We start from the raw sequence: 15235 nt of genomic DNA, 5'->3' as shown, positions 1-15235 counted from the left end.
ATGGGCTGCCTTTGACTTATAGAAACTAAAAAGTTTAACATTTCTACATCAAGTACCTCAAAATGCCTATGTATCTTTCCATTTCTCAACCAAAACTCCCAAATCTCACCTGAAAATTTCCCAATTGGCAATCGATATTGAATCTCTTCATATTAGAGGCTATGATCATTGGCAAATTAGTTTGTATTTGTTGAGAGTTTAATCATGATTTATTGTTAGAGACGAGAACTGAGATGATTATTTGATAAATATGTTCTATCTACTATGTTTGAGATTGATAAAGTAGTAATTTTATGAATTGTGAATAGAGATAGATAAATGAGTGAATGTATAGATTTTATTGGTTCATGATATGTTATATCATTAAATTCAGTATTGGGTATAGAATACATTATTCTGAAACTGATTCGAACTTGAAATAAGTTTATAAAAAAAATTTATTTTATTTTTTTTTTGTGCTATGTGAGTTTTTAGTGAAACCTACGCGGTACCATCTTATCTTGGTGAAACACATTGTTGAAAAAAAAACTGTAATCTATAGAATTGCTCCTTCAATTCCATTAGTTGCTTGTGAAAGTCTTGATATGCACTGCACATATTAAGCTATGATGCGACTAAAGATTTCAAGCTCGGGCTGACTGGATGAAGATGAAGATGAATGATGAAGAAAGGACGTAGTGGTTGTAAATGAATATGATGAAATGTGAAGATGAAGATGAATGATGAAGAAAGGACATGGCGGTTGTAAATGAATATGATGAAATGTGAAGATGAAGATGAATGATGAAAGAAAGAGATAATAGCTATACATTAAGAGGAAAAAATTTGAAGATGAAGATGAAGATAATGAATAAAGGATGTGGCGGCCGGTAATGAGAGTGTGTATATCTTGTTTAGGTTTTAGGATTTTTTTTTAAATAAAATTTTAAAAATATAATATTTCATAACATATATATATATATATTTGCTGGTCTAAATACATACAAGTTTTTATAATTCAAAATTGAATCCGTCAAATATCTCGATCTAATTTGACCGAACTTAATTTTGCTCACACTTGATTAAGACCTGCAATAGTCTCCAAGAGAGTGAACAATTTTAACGGATTAGAGTTTTCTTTGTTATTCTGATTATAAAATAGGTATGAATAAGTAAATATTAATTACTAACATACGCATAACAGTACAAATAAAGAATATATTATCTAAATATCTCTATCCATTTTGACTATTTGAATTTGTTACTTCAAAAATAACATTCGTACGTTATATTCCTATCATACTATATAAGTTTTTTTTTTTTTTTTCATATATTAGGGTTTCAACATTTTATTCACAAATATTATTCCTTCTCGATCCCAATCTCCCCCTTCTTTTTTATACACTTTTCCCTCTCGATATCAATGAACTTGCTCTCTCTCAATAACCTCCGTGGGTGCCTCCCTCCTCCCCCTTTGTGAATTGTTTCTTCAATTTTTCTCTTTTAAATTTATTAGCCACCGCATTTCTCAATTCTTTAAGTACAAATAATTCTTTTTTCTTAAAAATTCTTGTGCATTTGAAATCAATATACAACAGTAATGTAACTTTTAAATGATTTTTTTAGATCACTAATATTAAAATATTATATAAGAAATTATAATACAAAAAGTAAAATTATAGTTAAAAAATTTATAATGTAGAATATTAAAAATAAAAGCTTTGAAATTAATAAAAATTTCTTTTTTAAAAATTAACAAAATTTTAAACATATGATAAAATAGAAATATATAATTGATAAAATGTATGTTAAATATTGTATCTTGTAAAATAAATATATAATTAATAAAAGAATAAAATATATGAAAAGTAGATGTGATAGTGTTTTACAAACATTTTAAAATAAATTTTCGTTAAAGATGTTCCGTGATTATAATTTTAAATAAATTATGAATTATCCGATCAATGAAATAATAACTCTCTCTATTATTATAGTTATTCATTTAAAGTCGTTCTATTTACACATAACAAAACAAAAATTTATTAAATTATAATATTATAAAAAAAATTAAAAAATATATATATATTTATTGAGACTTAAATATTTATCAATAAATTTTAATATACACATTTTTTATTTTTTTTAAAGTAAACTTAAAATCAAATCGTTTTACTAAAAAAAAATAATGAATTAAATGGTAGTAATAATTAATTATTCGTTATTGACTAAATACCAAATAAAATAAACGGTAAAAATGACGTAGCTGACAACGTTGTACAAATCATTAACGTAGGCCAAACATGCGGGCAACATGTAACGCCCCAAACATCTCCCGTAAGAGCCGTTGTAACCGCTTTTAACGGCATTTTAAATTTTCTAAAGGCAACTCAAAACTCCGCTTTCACGTTAAAAAAGCAAGTATGAAGAAATCATGGCCCCACCTACGTCATCATTAAAGATCAATGGCTATGATTACTCAATTCAAATTTCAGAACATAATTTAATTTGGTTTAATTTAATTTAATTACCGCCTAATCGGTCTCACTCGTGACTCGTGCTTGCCTTGCCTAAACGGTTTTTATCTAATAAATTAATTTTATTCTCGTTAAGAAAATTTACCAACTAATTCATTTTATATAATAAATAAAATAATTATTAGTATTTTCATGAATGATTTTTTATTAATATTATTCTATTTTTATTAGGACAAGTTTATCGGATTAATATGTAATAAATTTATGAATTTAATTTGAATTTATAATATTTTATGGAGAAAGATAGTAACTATTTAACTAAATAGTAATTAATATAATAAATTTGCAAGTTAATCCATATTTAACGTTACATAATTTGGTTATAAAAAATATAATTAAAATATTTATAAATTAATTTTGCTAATGTTAATCCGTATTTTTGTAAGAAATGAATCTAATTAAAGCGTTACATAAATTGGTAATTATCTTTTTATGACAACCAAAAAGGAAAAAAATTAGCATGTTCTTAAATATGGATTTTTTAAAAAATTTTTTTTTTTTCTCTTTATGGAATTTTTTAGTATGAGTTTGCTATGTCAAAAAAGAAAAATACATGAGAAATCCACTGTCATTTATATATTTTCTATAATTCTTATACCCAACAGATGATCTTAGGCTGTAATTCGATAATTTTTCCTCCGATCGAAGATTTTTTTTTTCCCATTATCTGTTAAATAGGGAGTGGGTTTTTCTTTTCGGGTTTTGTGTTTGTACCTGTAAATTTTCCGACTCTGTAAAATCGCCATTGATATCTTCCTGGGTTTCTGTTGTTGTGGTCTTGTTTGACCGAAGAAGGAGAAGCTTTGTAAAGGGTATTGAGGTTTTGCTTCTATCTCAACTGGGTTCTGCTCAGCCAACAGATTGATCTCTTCTCTTCTGAAAATTACCAGGTAATTATCGTGGCCATTTGGTGTTCATTAATTCTAGGGATTTGTTTTCTGTTTTCTGGTAATGAAGTCTGTAAGATTATTGATCATGTTCCTCGAGTTAAACTTCCGGGAAATTAATTATTCATTTCGGTCATTAATGAGCATTTTATTTTTTATTTTGTGTGTCAAAATTCTATTGAAATTACTGAAGCGTAAAACGGAACTATTTTCTTCCAGATCAAGTAAATTTTTAAATTCGCCATGGTTGAGCGTACCGTAAGTTTGGGGGTGGCTGGAGCTGATTCAGCTCTGAAAGAAACGCTCCAAGCTCAACAAGAGCTTCTGCAAACGCTGTACACTGAGTTGGATGTTGAAAGAGAAGCCTCGTCAAGTGCAGCAAGTGAAGCTCTATCTATGATACTGAGGTTGCAAGGAGAGAAGGCCGCATTGACAATGGAAGCAAGTCAGTACAAGAGAATGGCAGAGGAGAAGATGTGTCATGCCGAGACGTCTCTGGCGCTTTTTGAAGAGCTTATATACCAGAAAGAAATGGAGATTGCTTCTCTTGAGTTCCAGGTTCAAGCTTATAGGTGCAAGCTTCTAAGCCTTGGTTGTTCTGATCCGGGTGTGGGTGAAAATAAATTTCCTGAGAATCTAATGTTGCAGACAAATGATGCATTGTTTGGAGAAACTGGTGCCGGAAGCAATATGGTCAGGAGACTCCAGTCTCTGCCTCCACTGCAAATTGATGACTCTATGGACAAGAAAATCACGGTAGGCAGTGACAAATCTCTTTGCCCCAGCCCAGATATCATCCCGGATAAGGAAGTGATTGATCAAACCATAGATATTTCAAAGAAGAGTTCAGACATTTCTCCTGCTGGAGACTTGAATTCGTATTGGGAGCAGATAAAGAAGTTGGACGAACGAGTTAGGGAAATTTCAGATTTTAAAGATGCTCGAATAGACAGAAATCCAATGGTAAAGCGCGACTCTAGATCTCGTATGCTGCTGTCACATGTGAGCACTAGTATCCTTGAATCAACAAGAGATGAAATTGCAACAAACTTGGAGAAAGTGAAGAACTTCGAGAGGTTTTCAAAGAGCGAAGCATTTGATAATCCTGCTTCTTCCTCTAATGTGTATGATATATTTGAAGTCCCACAAGCAGAGAAAAGAAACAATTCTCTGGCAGTGGAGAAGAAAGGGCGAGATAAATCTGCTTTTAAATTGGAAGACAGGCTGGGGAAACCAGATTTAGCCACTGACGATATCTTTGAACCTCATGTTAAAGATGACACTGAAAGCTTAAAGACAGTGTTGCTTAGCACAAACAATGAGAAGAGGCTTTCATTTCCTAAACCACCAAGAGATGGAGCCAGTGCTGATCGTAAAAGGGATCTTATTCATGCAACTATTAATATTAGTGAATACCAATCTGAGTTGCAACAGTTGAACCGGAGAGTTCAGCAACTAGAAGGGAAAAGAACCACTACAAGGAACGAAATCAATGAAGAAGGTCAAGACGAGTTGAATTTGTTGAAGGAAATACGCGAGAAACTCAATTCAATTCAATCTGAGATGAGAAGTTGGAAGATGAAGGAGAAAACTCCACCTATAGATGATTCTTCCCTTCATCTTGTCCAGGAGGTATGCGTTCTCTCATGGTTTTTTTATTTTCTTTTTGTTTCGTTCGTTATCATTTGCTCTTTGTCACTCATCCTGCATGTGTATTTAATCAACCCTTTTTACTAACTAGTGAGGATCTTTAAATGTTGATTTGCCTTATGTTTTTGGTCAGTTTGATTCAGGACTTCATAATATTTTTCATTTCTATGGACAGGCCATGCTGTACTTTTGGCTCTAAGGAGCAACTAAACTATCCCCGGTGGCTTATAGATGCATGATTGGTTATTGCCATTCACAGAACACAGGACTGTGTAAGATTGCTCTTATTTTTTCCAATGAACTGTGTGTTTCTTGTGATTGGATTCGACTTATCACAGGCAATGTAAAAAATGTAACAGCTCATCATGTACATTACTCACAAAGGAAAAAGGATAAGATCATTGTATTTTCATAGGATTGCTTAATGCTTTCATGTGTAGTATGTTTTTTTTGGTCTGAACTTGATACTATGGTTTAAAATAACATATAAACTCTCTTGGGATTTACAAGTTTTCTGCTTTAGATTAAACGGGATTATGCTACTTCATGATTTTTTTTTTCTGTAATCACTATATGTAATACGAGTCTATTTATTTTTACCCTCATAATTGAGCTGATTGCTACTATGTGAGTCAGTGTATAGAGGTTAAGTTCTAATATCAGAAAAAAACATATTATAATTTCCAGAATTCTTCCATATTGAATTCAAAACTATTCAGGTCATGTGAATCAAATAATGTAAGTTCTGCTTTTATTTTTTTTGTTTTGATATGATTGCTTAATTTTTTGATTCGGCACAACACTATTTATGTCAGTTTGGATATTACTATGCATGTATACTTAGTGAGTGTCAGATATTACTATCAGTTTCTTTTTGGGCATACAAGAGATTAACCAAAATGAAAGAGGATGAAAGATGTCTAAACAGAGGACCAGCTTCCAAACTCTTCTTCATGCAAAAGCTGAACTAGATCCTGATTCTTAAAGTCCTAACATCTCATGTAACACCCAAGTAAAATAAAATTTTATTTTATTATTTTTATTTTTATTTATTTGATTTTTATTTAATTTAATTTAACTTAATGAAAATAAAAATAATAATAATGATAAAATTGGGTAAAAATATTATTTGGATTTAATTGAAATTGATTTTGGGAAAAAGAGGTGAAAATTTGGATTTTGGGGGTGTTATTGAAAAGAAAATCGGAAACCGGGGAAGTTTCCGAACGCCGATCGAGGTAAATTTTTTTCCCATTTCTCGTTTTTCGATGCTGAGTCCACCTATGGCCAAATCGGAGCCAAACCACCGGCCAAACGGCCGGAAAACTCAGCCGAAGCCTAGCGGCGCCGCCGCACCCCTCCTCAGTTTTTGCCTCCGATGAGGCCCTTTCCGGCCTTCGTTTGATGCAAATTTTATACCACTGTGATCACCGTTCTTTTCTCTACAAGTTGATCGGAGCCAAACATCAAAACGCGACTCACGTCGGAGGAGCTGCCGCACCCGAGAGCACCGCCGCCGGTAAGTCTCGGTTTTTCGTGATTTTTTAGCCCACCGAGGGCCCTAGAGTTGTTTTATCACAGGAACCGATGCAAGTGTGGCCGAATTCGGCCGAAAACGGCCAACCCGAGGCTAATCGCTGCCGCTTGCCGTCGCCGGAGCACGGTGGAGCCGCCGTGCCGGAATTCCGATATTGGCCAAAAGGGGCCCTAGGTCTGATTTGGGATTTTTTGGGTCACGTGCAGGTACTGGTAGTACTTTTCAGTTTTCCGGAAAAAATTCAGGGAAATTTGGGACAGCCCGTAGGCACACTGTAGAGTCGATTTCAGACCCCAAAACAAGTAAGGACCCCTCATCCTGTTTCCTATAACGGTATTAAAGCTAAATAAATAATTAAATTGTACTTTGTGACTTTATAGATGTATAATTGATTAAGGTTGCCAATGGAGCTCGAGTCTGATACAGTGTTGGTCTGTTATTGTTTGATCTAATTTCCAGTATTAAATGCAGCATGATATTTGATGTAATTATGTTATGATCTCGTATGCATGAACTATGTTTCTTTTATTATGGTGAACTTGGTACTGTATTGTCTTATTTGGTGTCAATTACTGGTTTACATGTTTTGTATGATTGGATGATTGAGATTAAGGAAAAAGACAAAAATGTTATATGAATTGATAAGTGGATAATGTGGACAGCCTGACTAGATATCCTGGGAGATGGTGGACGGATCGGGTCCGTAGGGAACCCTACCGGGAACGTGGTCTCTCATACCGGACGGGGTATGGAGACCTTATGTGTTTTGACGCCCATACCGGATGGGGTATGGGGATGCCCCGTTTCACCCTCATATCGGACGGGGTATTGATGTTCATGGTTTTGGCGCCCATACCGGATGGGGTATGGGGACGGCCCTGGAATCAGGTTGTAAATGTTAATGGTTCACGTGCAGAGGGGACCCCCTATGGATCCCCAGGGATACTAGTAGGCTGGTAAAAGAGGAAATCTATTTCCTGATGATTGAAATGTAAAGGTGTGATATATGTTATGTTATAAAGTGTGTATGATTTCATGATATTATAAGGTTATTGTTTTCATATGTTGTTTTCATGGATCTCGCCGAGATAAGTGGACAGTAAAAGATTTTATTATTGATAAATGAATTTGTTATAAATTATACTTCATTGATCATTTTTGCTTTCTACCTACCTTTACTTCCGTGGCGGTGAGATAGTATAATGTTTTTACTGGACTGGTGTAGCTCATTCCTTATTTAACAATTTCAGATCAGCAAGACATTGTTTCCGAGCCCGTTCCGCAGGAAGACGGCGAATGGGACGCCTAAAGACTCCATAGCTATATTTATAGTTCTTATCTCGAGTATCTTTTTTAGTTAGTTGGTTCTTTCATATTTTGAGTACGTTTTGGTTATTGTGTAAAGGATGTTAATCAAAATTTTTATTACGCTTCCGCATTTGATATTTTTAATACATATATTTCATTTAAATTTCCGGAACCGTTATATCTCATAATAAGACTTTGCCTTACATAACTTTGTATCCTTTAAAAATTTCTCATGAATGATGCCAATCCTATATCAGTGTCAGAATGCCTCATCCAGGTCACAACCTGCATCCAGTAAGACTATAGATACAATAGACTCTACGGTCATCTTGAAACTATGGAAATCTTTTTTACAAGGTTGCTTGCCAAAAATTGGAAAAAATCAAAAGTTATGTTGGACATCTTTTTGCAGGCGCTGTCTTCTTTTACTTCTAAGGGAACTCCAATCTAAGGAAAAATCTAAAGGAACTAATATATTCTATGTGGTCTTCCTTGTTATTTTCCCATTTTTAGTATCAGAAAAATCTTAATTTCTTCAGCTAATCCACTTGGCTTCTTATTTGTATTATTGGATGGTTTCTGCTGCAGTTGTATATAATTGTAGGTGTCTGTATATTTTAAATGTTTTCTTTTTCGACCACAAGAGTGTTCTGGACACATACCATCTAAGATAGAGACTTTGAAGTTGTGTTACCTGTGGAGCTCACTGTCTGGGACCATCTTATGATGCATATATTTATCTCTTCATATATAAGAGAATTAAATGCACTTCTTTTCCAGTTAGTGGGAGAGCTATCATTGGTACCTACTTTTGGCATCTTTTATATCTGGCAAGTAAAGTTCAAGTGTGCTTTGTCACTTTTGTTTATAATCATTTATTTCAGAAAAGAAAAAAAAACTAAGAATAGTTGCTTCATTTGATGAACTGGCAGTAGTTTTTGGAAGTATTTTTTCTCTCCCACCATGGTAAAGATCTATGATAGCAAAAGTTGCAAAATGGCAGCAATTATACCTTTTTGAGCTTTTTGGTCATGTATACAATCAGTCAGTGTCAAACTGTTCATCTGCAGTGTGTAATTTGACACTGCAGCAGACTTTGTCATATGGTGTTTATGGTTTGAAAGTCCCAAAATCCAATCTGAATCAGAAGTTGTTTGTCAGTGTTAAGGTATTTGGAGTAAACAAAGTATTCATTTCCTAACAGCTTAAAAGTATATCTAACTGTGAATTTGGACAAATTCTCCCAAAGATTCACGTTTGCTGCTAAGGCTGACTAAGCTTCTATTTTCCTAAAAGGTCCTTAGGGAGTGTTGTTACAATCTTCCCAAGGTCCCATAGTGATTGACTAATTTAACAATATAACTGAAGTTCCTAATGCAAATGAAAGAAAGCACAGCTGCTATACAGGTACTACTCCTGGGTTATCAGATCTGACATTTTAAATTAGTTGCTAAAATTAAACTTTTGTAAAAAGAGTCAAAAGTAAAGTCATATCTGCCTCCTCAAAGTAAATTCTGTAAAAATGGTAGTAAGATGCCTTCTCGGGAAAATCTGTTTCATTCTCGTGCTCTGTTCAGTATGAGTTGTTTTCTTATCCTTTTAATTGATTTTCAGGAAACTATAAGAAAAGGTACCATCCTCATGAAAGAAATAGATAAACCAAAGGATATACTAAAACTAGTTTAGTCACCTTCTGAGAAATGTGTGTTTGTGATTATTTTTAGAAATGATACTGTTTATGATATCATTTGTTTAGTTTATTGCACCTAAGCTGATACGGTAAAGGGTACCATAAATACTCTGTTTCCTACTATGTTTGATAGATTAAACTAGATAGAAATGCATAGTGTAATAAGTAGGATTTCTCATTGGCGGTCAGAGAAAAACTGAGAATTGGCAAGGAAGATTCAGTAGAAACTGTATATTTATGTAGTACTGATTAAGTTCCACTGCACTTATAGCAGTTTTTCCATCAGAAAGGATTCTGGTTCTGAAGATACCAGTAAAAGTCAAGCATGGTTGTGGTTGTTGTTGTGTCATACTGCAGAAAATTTTTCAGTCGGAAAGCGTACTGCAGAAATCTTAGTGCAGCAGCATAAGAGGAGGATTTGGTAGGTTTTGGTGGTGGGGGATTTACAGGTTAAGAATGAAGCTCACTGTCATATTCTAACTTTTCCTAGTGATCGGGTATCACGCTCTGAAAAGGCTAGAACTTAGTTCGTGGGTTACAATATTGTCTTTCTATATAGTTGTTTATCCCATGTATTAAATAATTAATCTCAAACCAATTGTTTTGAGAGCTTGTGTTGGTAGTAACTAGTTTAAGTCATTATTTATCTTCTAATTCTAGCAAATAAGTAATTTGCTAAGTCAATAAAGAGATGTCCCGATTTCATAAGATTAAATAGTAGTAATCAAGATCTTTTTAGAAAAGTTCAAATTCTGTTAAAGTTATAAATAAGATTTTGGAGATGTATGAATTTCACCTTGCGATATGGTACAACTTATTTTAAAATTTATTACATCTAGACATTATATATATATATATATAAGTTTATCTTCAAAGTCAATATGTTTGCCGACTTATGAGATTTGGATGAATTAAAACTGGGATTTGAGAGAGAGAAAACAAAATTTAACTTTCATCATTCTTTGTAATGAATAAAATTTCTCCTTTTCTAAAAAACAATATTTCTTTACTTTGATTTGCTTGCAAAGTTTATCATAAGAGGAGAAAGGGTTATGTTATAGACCTTGCTTTCCTCAAACTCACAGCCTGGTGGCTTGTTTGACTTTTTTTTTTATTCACATTCATCCTCATTTTAAAAGTATCATATCTTCTGTTTAAAAAAAATTAATTGTCTTGAACTGGGGACAAATTGACCTACTTCCCCAAAGGAAACCCTAGTGACTTGCTCCTTATGGTAGTGGAGGTGATAAAATAGAAAAAGGGTTTCTTTAGTTCCATTAACTAATTTAATTGCTGTGTATTCAGACATGTATATATATAGATAATTATTATTGTACTGAAATGAAGAGAGATTGCTGTAATCAGCTTCCACTAGCTCCTTATTTTAACCATTTCTCTGTTTGAATGGTAGGCTTAAAGAGGACTTGATCAGTGTATTGTAGATTATGGAAATCCCTCTGTACTCCTTACCTTAAATACACTGCTCAGATATTTTAGGTTATAAAATTACATTGAGATAAACACTAAGAAATTAGATCATTGTATCTTGCCTTCATTACTTATCCCACTAATCTATTGAATACTATTAAAAACAAAGGCTTTTTTGGTTGGGTTCTGATTTTTAAAATGTATGAAGTAGAAGGAAATTATTTACTCGACGAAAAAGCTTTGGACGGTGAAAAGATATTTATATGCCTAATCTATTTGACCTGTTCCTCTCATCAACTTATCTTCCCAATTTTTGGGTTTATATTGCATAAGTTCTAAATTCTAAATCCCAAACTTGAAGTTTGAATTAATTAAGTGAAAATGAAAGATTTTTCTGTTTGTCCGAAAGAATATGTAAAAATTTTCTATTAAGGTAACTTCAGCTCGCAACTTATGTAGACATGTTGAAGAAACTTCAGAGGTTATCTCTATTTGTATTACTTACAAGAGTATAGTAACTGTTGACTAGAATTAGAAAGAATAATTTCCATCGTTAAATTTGAGCAAAATATTAAAGCATCTACTTCAGATGGTATGCTGCTGTTATTGTAAAATTGATAACTCAAATCCAAATCCTACATTCCACCATATCTCATTGAAAGATTGAAATTATTTATTGAATAACTTTACTCGGAGAAAGAAGAAACAAAACATGAATACAATGATCAAATATCAGTTGGCACTAAAACTTCTGGAACTTAATGAATTAGCTTCTATTGTCATTTTATGATGAAAAAGTGTCGGTCATAGATGAAGATTCTTTGAGCAATAGTGATGAAGGATTTGAGAGATACTGCTTTAACCTTCCCATTTCATGAGCTACATCCAGCATGCTTGGCCTTGTCGCAGGAGAAAACTGTGTGCACATTAAACCAAGTTCAATCAATTCCATGATGACATCTCTCCATATTTTGTCATAACAAGCTGGCATGGTAGGTGGTCGGTGCCTGCTCAGTGCTTGCTCAACTATGGCTTCGAGCTTATATGGGTAATAGCTTTTTACCAGTTCATGTAAGCTTGAACCTTCATGAACGAGGACATCTGTTGGGCGTTTGGATGTCACAATCTCTAACAAAAGTACTCCAAAACTATACACGTCTCCCTGAGTCGAAGCTCGTTTTCCCATTCCATATTCTGATCAAGTCAACAAGGAAATTAAAAAAGTGAGATTAATGGAAGTTAAAGATCAAATAGGTTTAAACTTAGTATCAGAAATTAATGGATATATACCTGGTGCTATATAGCCAATAGATCCACAGAGCAAGCCATGAGTTGAACTATAGGACATTGAATCATTGGTGGGGATGTTCTCATCAATGCCTTTCACCAACCTAGCAATCCCAAAGTCTGTCACTAGAGCTGTCATGTCCTTGTCTAGGAGGATGTTGCTCGGTTTCAGATCACAATGAACAACTTTGACAGGGGAATGGTGGTGTAAGTATGCCACCCCTTCAGCTACATCACTGCATATGTTTACTAATTGAACCAAATCCAATCCATGGCTTGTCCCTTGAGCTGGATATAGATGCCTCTCCAGGCTCCCATTTGACATCAAAGGGAGGACGAGGGCCTTAAAATCTGGCCTGCTGCAAATTGTAATAATCCTGATTAAGTTTCTGTGCCTGGTTCTCTTCAGGACTTGGCATTCTCTCTTAAAGCTCCCTGAAAATTCTACAGCTGCCTTTGAATCCAATACCTTCACGGCTATTCTTGTGTTGTCGCAGAGAGTTCCCTTGTATACATGCCCAAACTGACCTGAACCAATCAAGTTTGAAGCGCTGAAACCTCCTGTGGCTTGAATTAGCTGTCCATATGAGATTCTCGGGTACTTGGGATCATTTCTTTCTTTTTCCTCATCTTCCAGTCCTTCATCATTTAGTATCACCATCTGCCTTCTGAATCGTGACCTGCGTACTATAGGGTACCCGCATATGCACAAAACAGGAGTTCCAAACAGTGACAGGAGGATGGGCAAGATAACAGATCGATAGGCATGTTTTTTCTTGCAGGCAGGCATGCCTTTTATGGATCCACAAAGGCCTTTGTTGCCCAAGAAAGAGTCTATTGTCAGAGACAAAAATGCCCCTTTACTGGATATGTTGCCAGAGAACATGTTGAAGGAAAAGTTTAGCTGCATTAGAGTCGATGATGCCTGCAAAGTTGCTGGTATTTCCCCAGTCAATCTGTTTGAAGCTACATCAAGTTCTTTAAGATAAGGCAACTGTCCTATTGAAGCTGGAAGAGGACCTTCTAAGAAATTGCCAGAGACATTGAGGTACTCTACTGCAATACAGCTTCCAAGCTGTGATGGGATTGTACCAGACAAATTGTTTGAAGACAGATCAATGGCAAGCACCATATCCATTTTGCTCAGCTCTAACGGTAAAGGCCCAGTTAAATGATTGCTAGACAAATTCAGATAGAGTTTCAAGCTCCTCAGACCTGCTACTTCACTAGGGATAATTCCAGAGATTTTGTTGTTCGACAGGTCTAGAATCTCAAGATTGATGCAGTTTCCTAGACTTGGTGGTATAGTTCCTGATAGCTGGTTCCCATAAAGCAAAAGCCTCCTTAACTGGGATAGGTTCGCAAAACTATCTGGAATAGAGCCAGAAAGTTTGTTTTCAGACAAATCTAAAAGACCCAGATGAGGAAGATCACCGAGGGCAGAAGGGATCTCACCAGAAAGAGAATTGTTTGACAAATAAACCCTTTCTAGTTTACTCATCTGACAAAGCTCCGGTGGGATTGTTCCATTCAAAAGGTTACTAGACAGGTTCAAGAGGGTGAGATTGATAAGGTTGGATATTTGAGCAGGAATTGAGCCGTAGATAAGGTTCTGGTCTAGATGAATCTGTACAAGATTGTTAGAAAGATTACCAATAATAGAAGGTATCTCCCCACCAAGGTTGTTTCCTGCCAATTCTAGTTCTTGAAGGTTTGAGGAATTTACTAAAGCAGAAAAAAAAGGTTCAAGGTTAGTGTTCCCATCATGGCTAACAAAGTCATTGTAGGACAAGTAAAGGAACTGTAGCTGTGGCATTTTACTTATAATATGAGATGGCAATTCTCCACTCAACATGTTGGACTCCAAATCAAGCCATTCAAGGTTGGAGGAGTTTGAAAGTGCTGGAGGAACTCTGCCAATGAGCCTGTTGGACCAGAGAAGAAGAAACCTCAACTCTTTCAGCTCGCAGCCATTTTTCAATGGGATTTCCCCACTGAGAGAATTGTTAGAGAGGTCTATGTACTCAAGAGAAGAAGACGACCCATTGCACAACAATGGCGGAGGAATATTCCCCACAAGCCGGTTGCTCCCTAGATCAAGATAAACCAGTTTTTGATGAAGACCCAAGTGGACAGGAATATCTCCTTGGAGTAAATTCCATGATAGACTCAGTTGCTTGAGCTCAACAAGCGAGCTTATCTCTGCTGGAATACGACCTTGGAAGAAGTTCCTTGACAGATCAAGAACTGTTAATGAAGAAAGGTTGGCAAGAGATGGAGAGATGGAGCCGTGAAGAGATCTTCCACTGAGATCAATCTCCACAACTCTATCTCTGCCATTGTTGCACTTGACTCCCATCCAGTTGCAGACGTGGACTCTAGTTGAGTTCCAGGTCCGAAGTGCACCTTCAGGGTCTGCAACAATGGCTGCCACGAAGGAAAGCAACGAGACTCGTTCCTGGGCGAGTCGAACATTCTGATCATCTTCAGCAGAAACAAGAGCGAAAATGATGATCAAGAACAGAATAGTGAACATGGAAAACTTACTAAATCCCATTTGGGCAACTCTTTTTTGCTCTATAATTCTAAAAAAAAAAAAAAATAGAAAAGAAGGAATAGTAAAGGAAATAATAAGCAAAGACATGAAGTTACATGTAAGTCAAGACTGAACAGTACTAACATCAATACCGCGACATATATAAAGGCCGCCAAAGCTCTCTGACAAATCGAACATCCAATACGAGGATTAACATTCTTATTAATTAATTAAGTAATTAATTAAGTTGTTAATTACTTAATTAATTAAGAAAAATCAAGCACGAGAAATTAAACTAAAGCCCGAAAGGAAGGGCGGTGTGTATTTGTAACCTGCCGAACCGCCGTTGAAGGGCGAAGAGCTTTTGGCGCCTGTGATCTTTGACTAACAACAGGCGCC

At 35.0% G+C, this 15235-nt stretch overlaps 2 protein-coding genes across 3 annotated transcripts; one reads left to right on the top strand and one right to left on the bottom strand.

Annotated features, from left to right (window-relative positions):
* The first annotated feature begins 3025 nt into the window (after positions 1–3025).
* On the top strand, positions 3026–8015 carry LOC110815708 (uncharacterized). Of its 2 annotated transcripts, XR_002539890.2 has the most exons (4): positions 3026–3403; positions 3620–5032; positions 5226–5322; positions 7838–8015. XR_002539890.2 is itself a non-coding variant. In XM_022043635.2 (3 exons), the coding sequence occupies exons 2-3, from the start codon at positions 3644–3646 to the stop codon at positions 5247–5249; spliced, it is 1413 nt and encodes a 470-aa protein (XP_021899327.1). In that variant the 5' UTR covers positions 3026–3403; positions 3620–3643; the 3' UTR covers positions 5250–5649. The 2 variants fall into 2 exon arrangements, 1 of the variants encoding a protein (XP_021899327.1); XM_022043635.2 differs by lacking the exon at positions 7838–8015 and having other exon boundaries at positions 5226–5649.
* A 3582-nt stretch (positions 8016–11597) lies between these two features.
* LOC110815767 (Leucine-rich receptor-like protein kinase family protein) lies at positions 11598–15034 on the bottom strand. Its single transcript, XM_022043702.2, has 2 exons — positions 12304–15034; positions 11598–12207 (listed from the first exon to the last, which is right to left on the bottom strand). Exons 1-2 carry the CDS (start codon positions 14942–14944, stop codon positions 11798–11800), a joined length of 3051 nt encoding a protein of 1016 aa, XP_021899394.2. The 5' UTR covers positions 14945–15034; the 3' UTR covers positions 11598–11797.
* Between the last annotated feature and the right edge of the window lie 201 nt (positions 15035–15235).

The sequence above is a fragment of the Carica papaya genome, chromosome 7 (genome assembly GCF_054855325.1).
Source record: "Carica papaya isolate Zhongbai chromosome 7, ASM5485532v1, whole genome shotgun sequence".
In the NCBI taxonomy this organism is placed as follows: Eukaryota; Viridiplantae; Streptophyta; class Magnoliopsida; order Brassicales; family Caricaceae; genus Carica; species Carica papaya.
The sequence above is the reverse complement of the archived record's forward strand: the minus strand, read 5'-3'. Positions and strand labels throughout refer to the sequence as shown.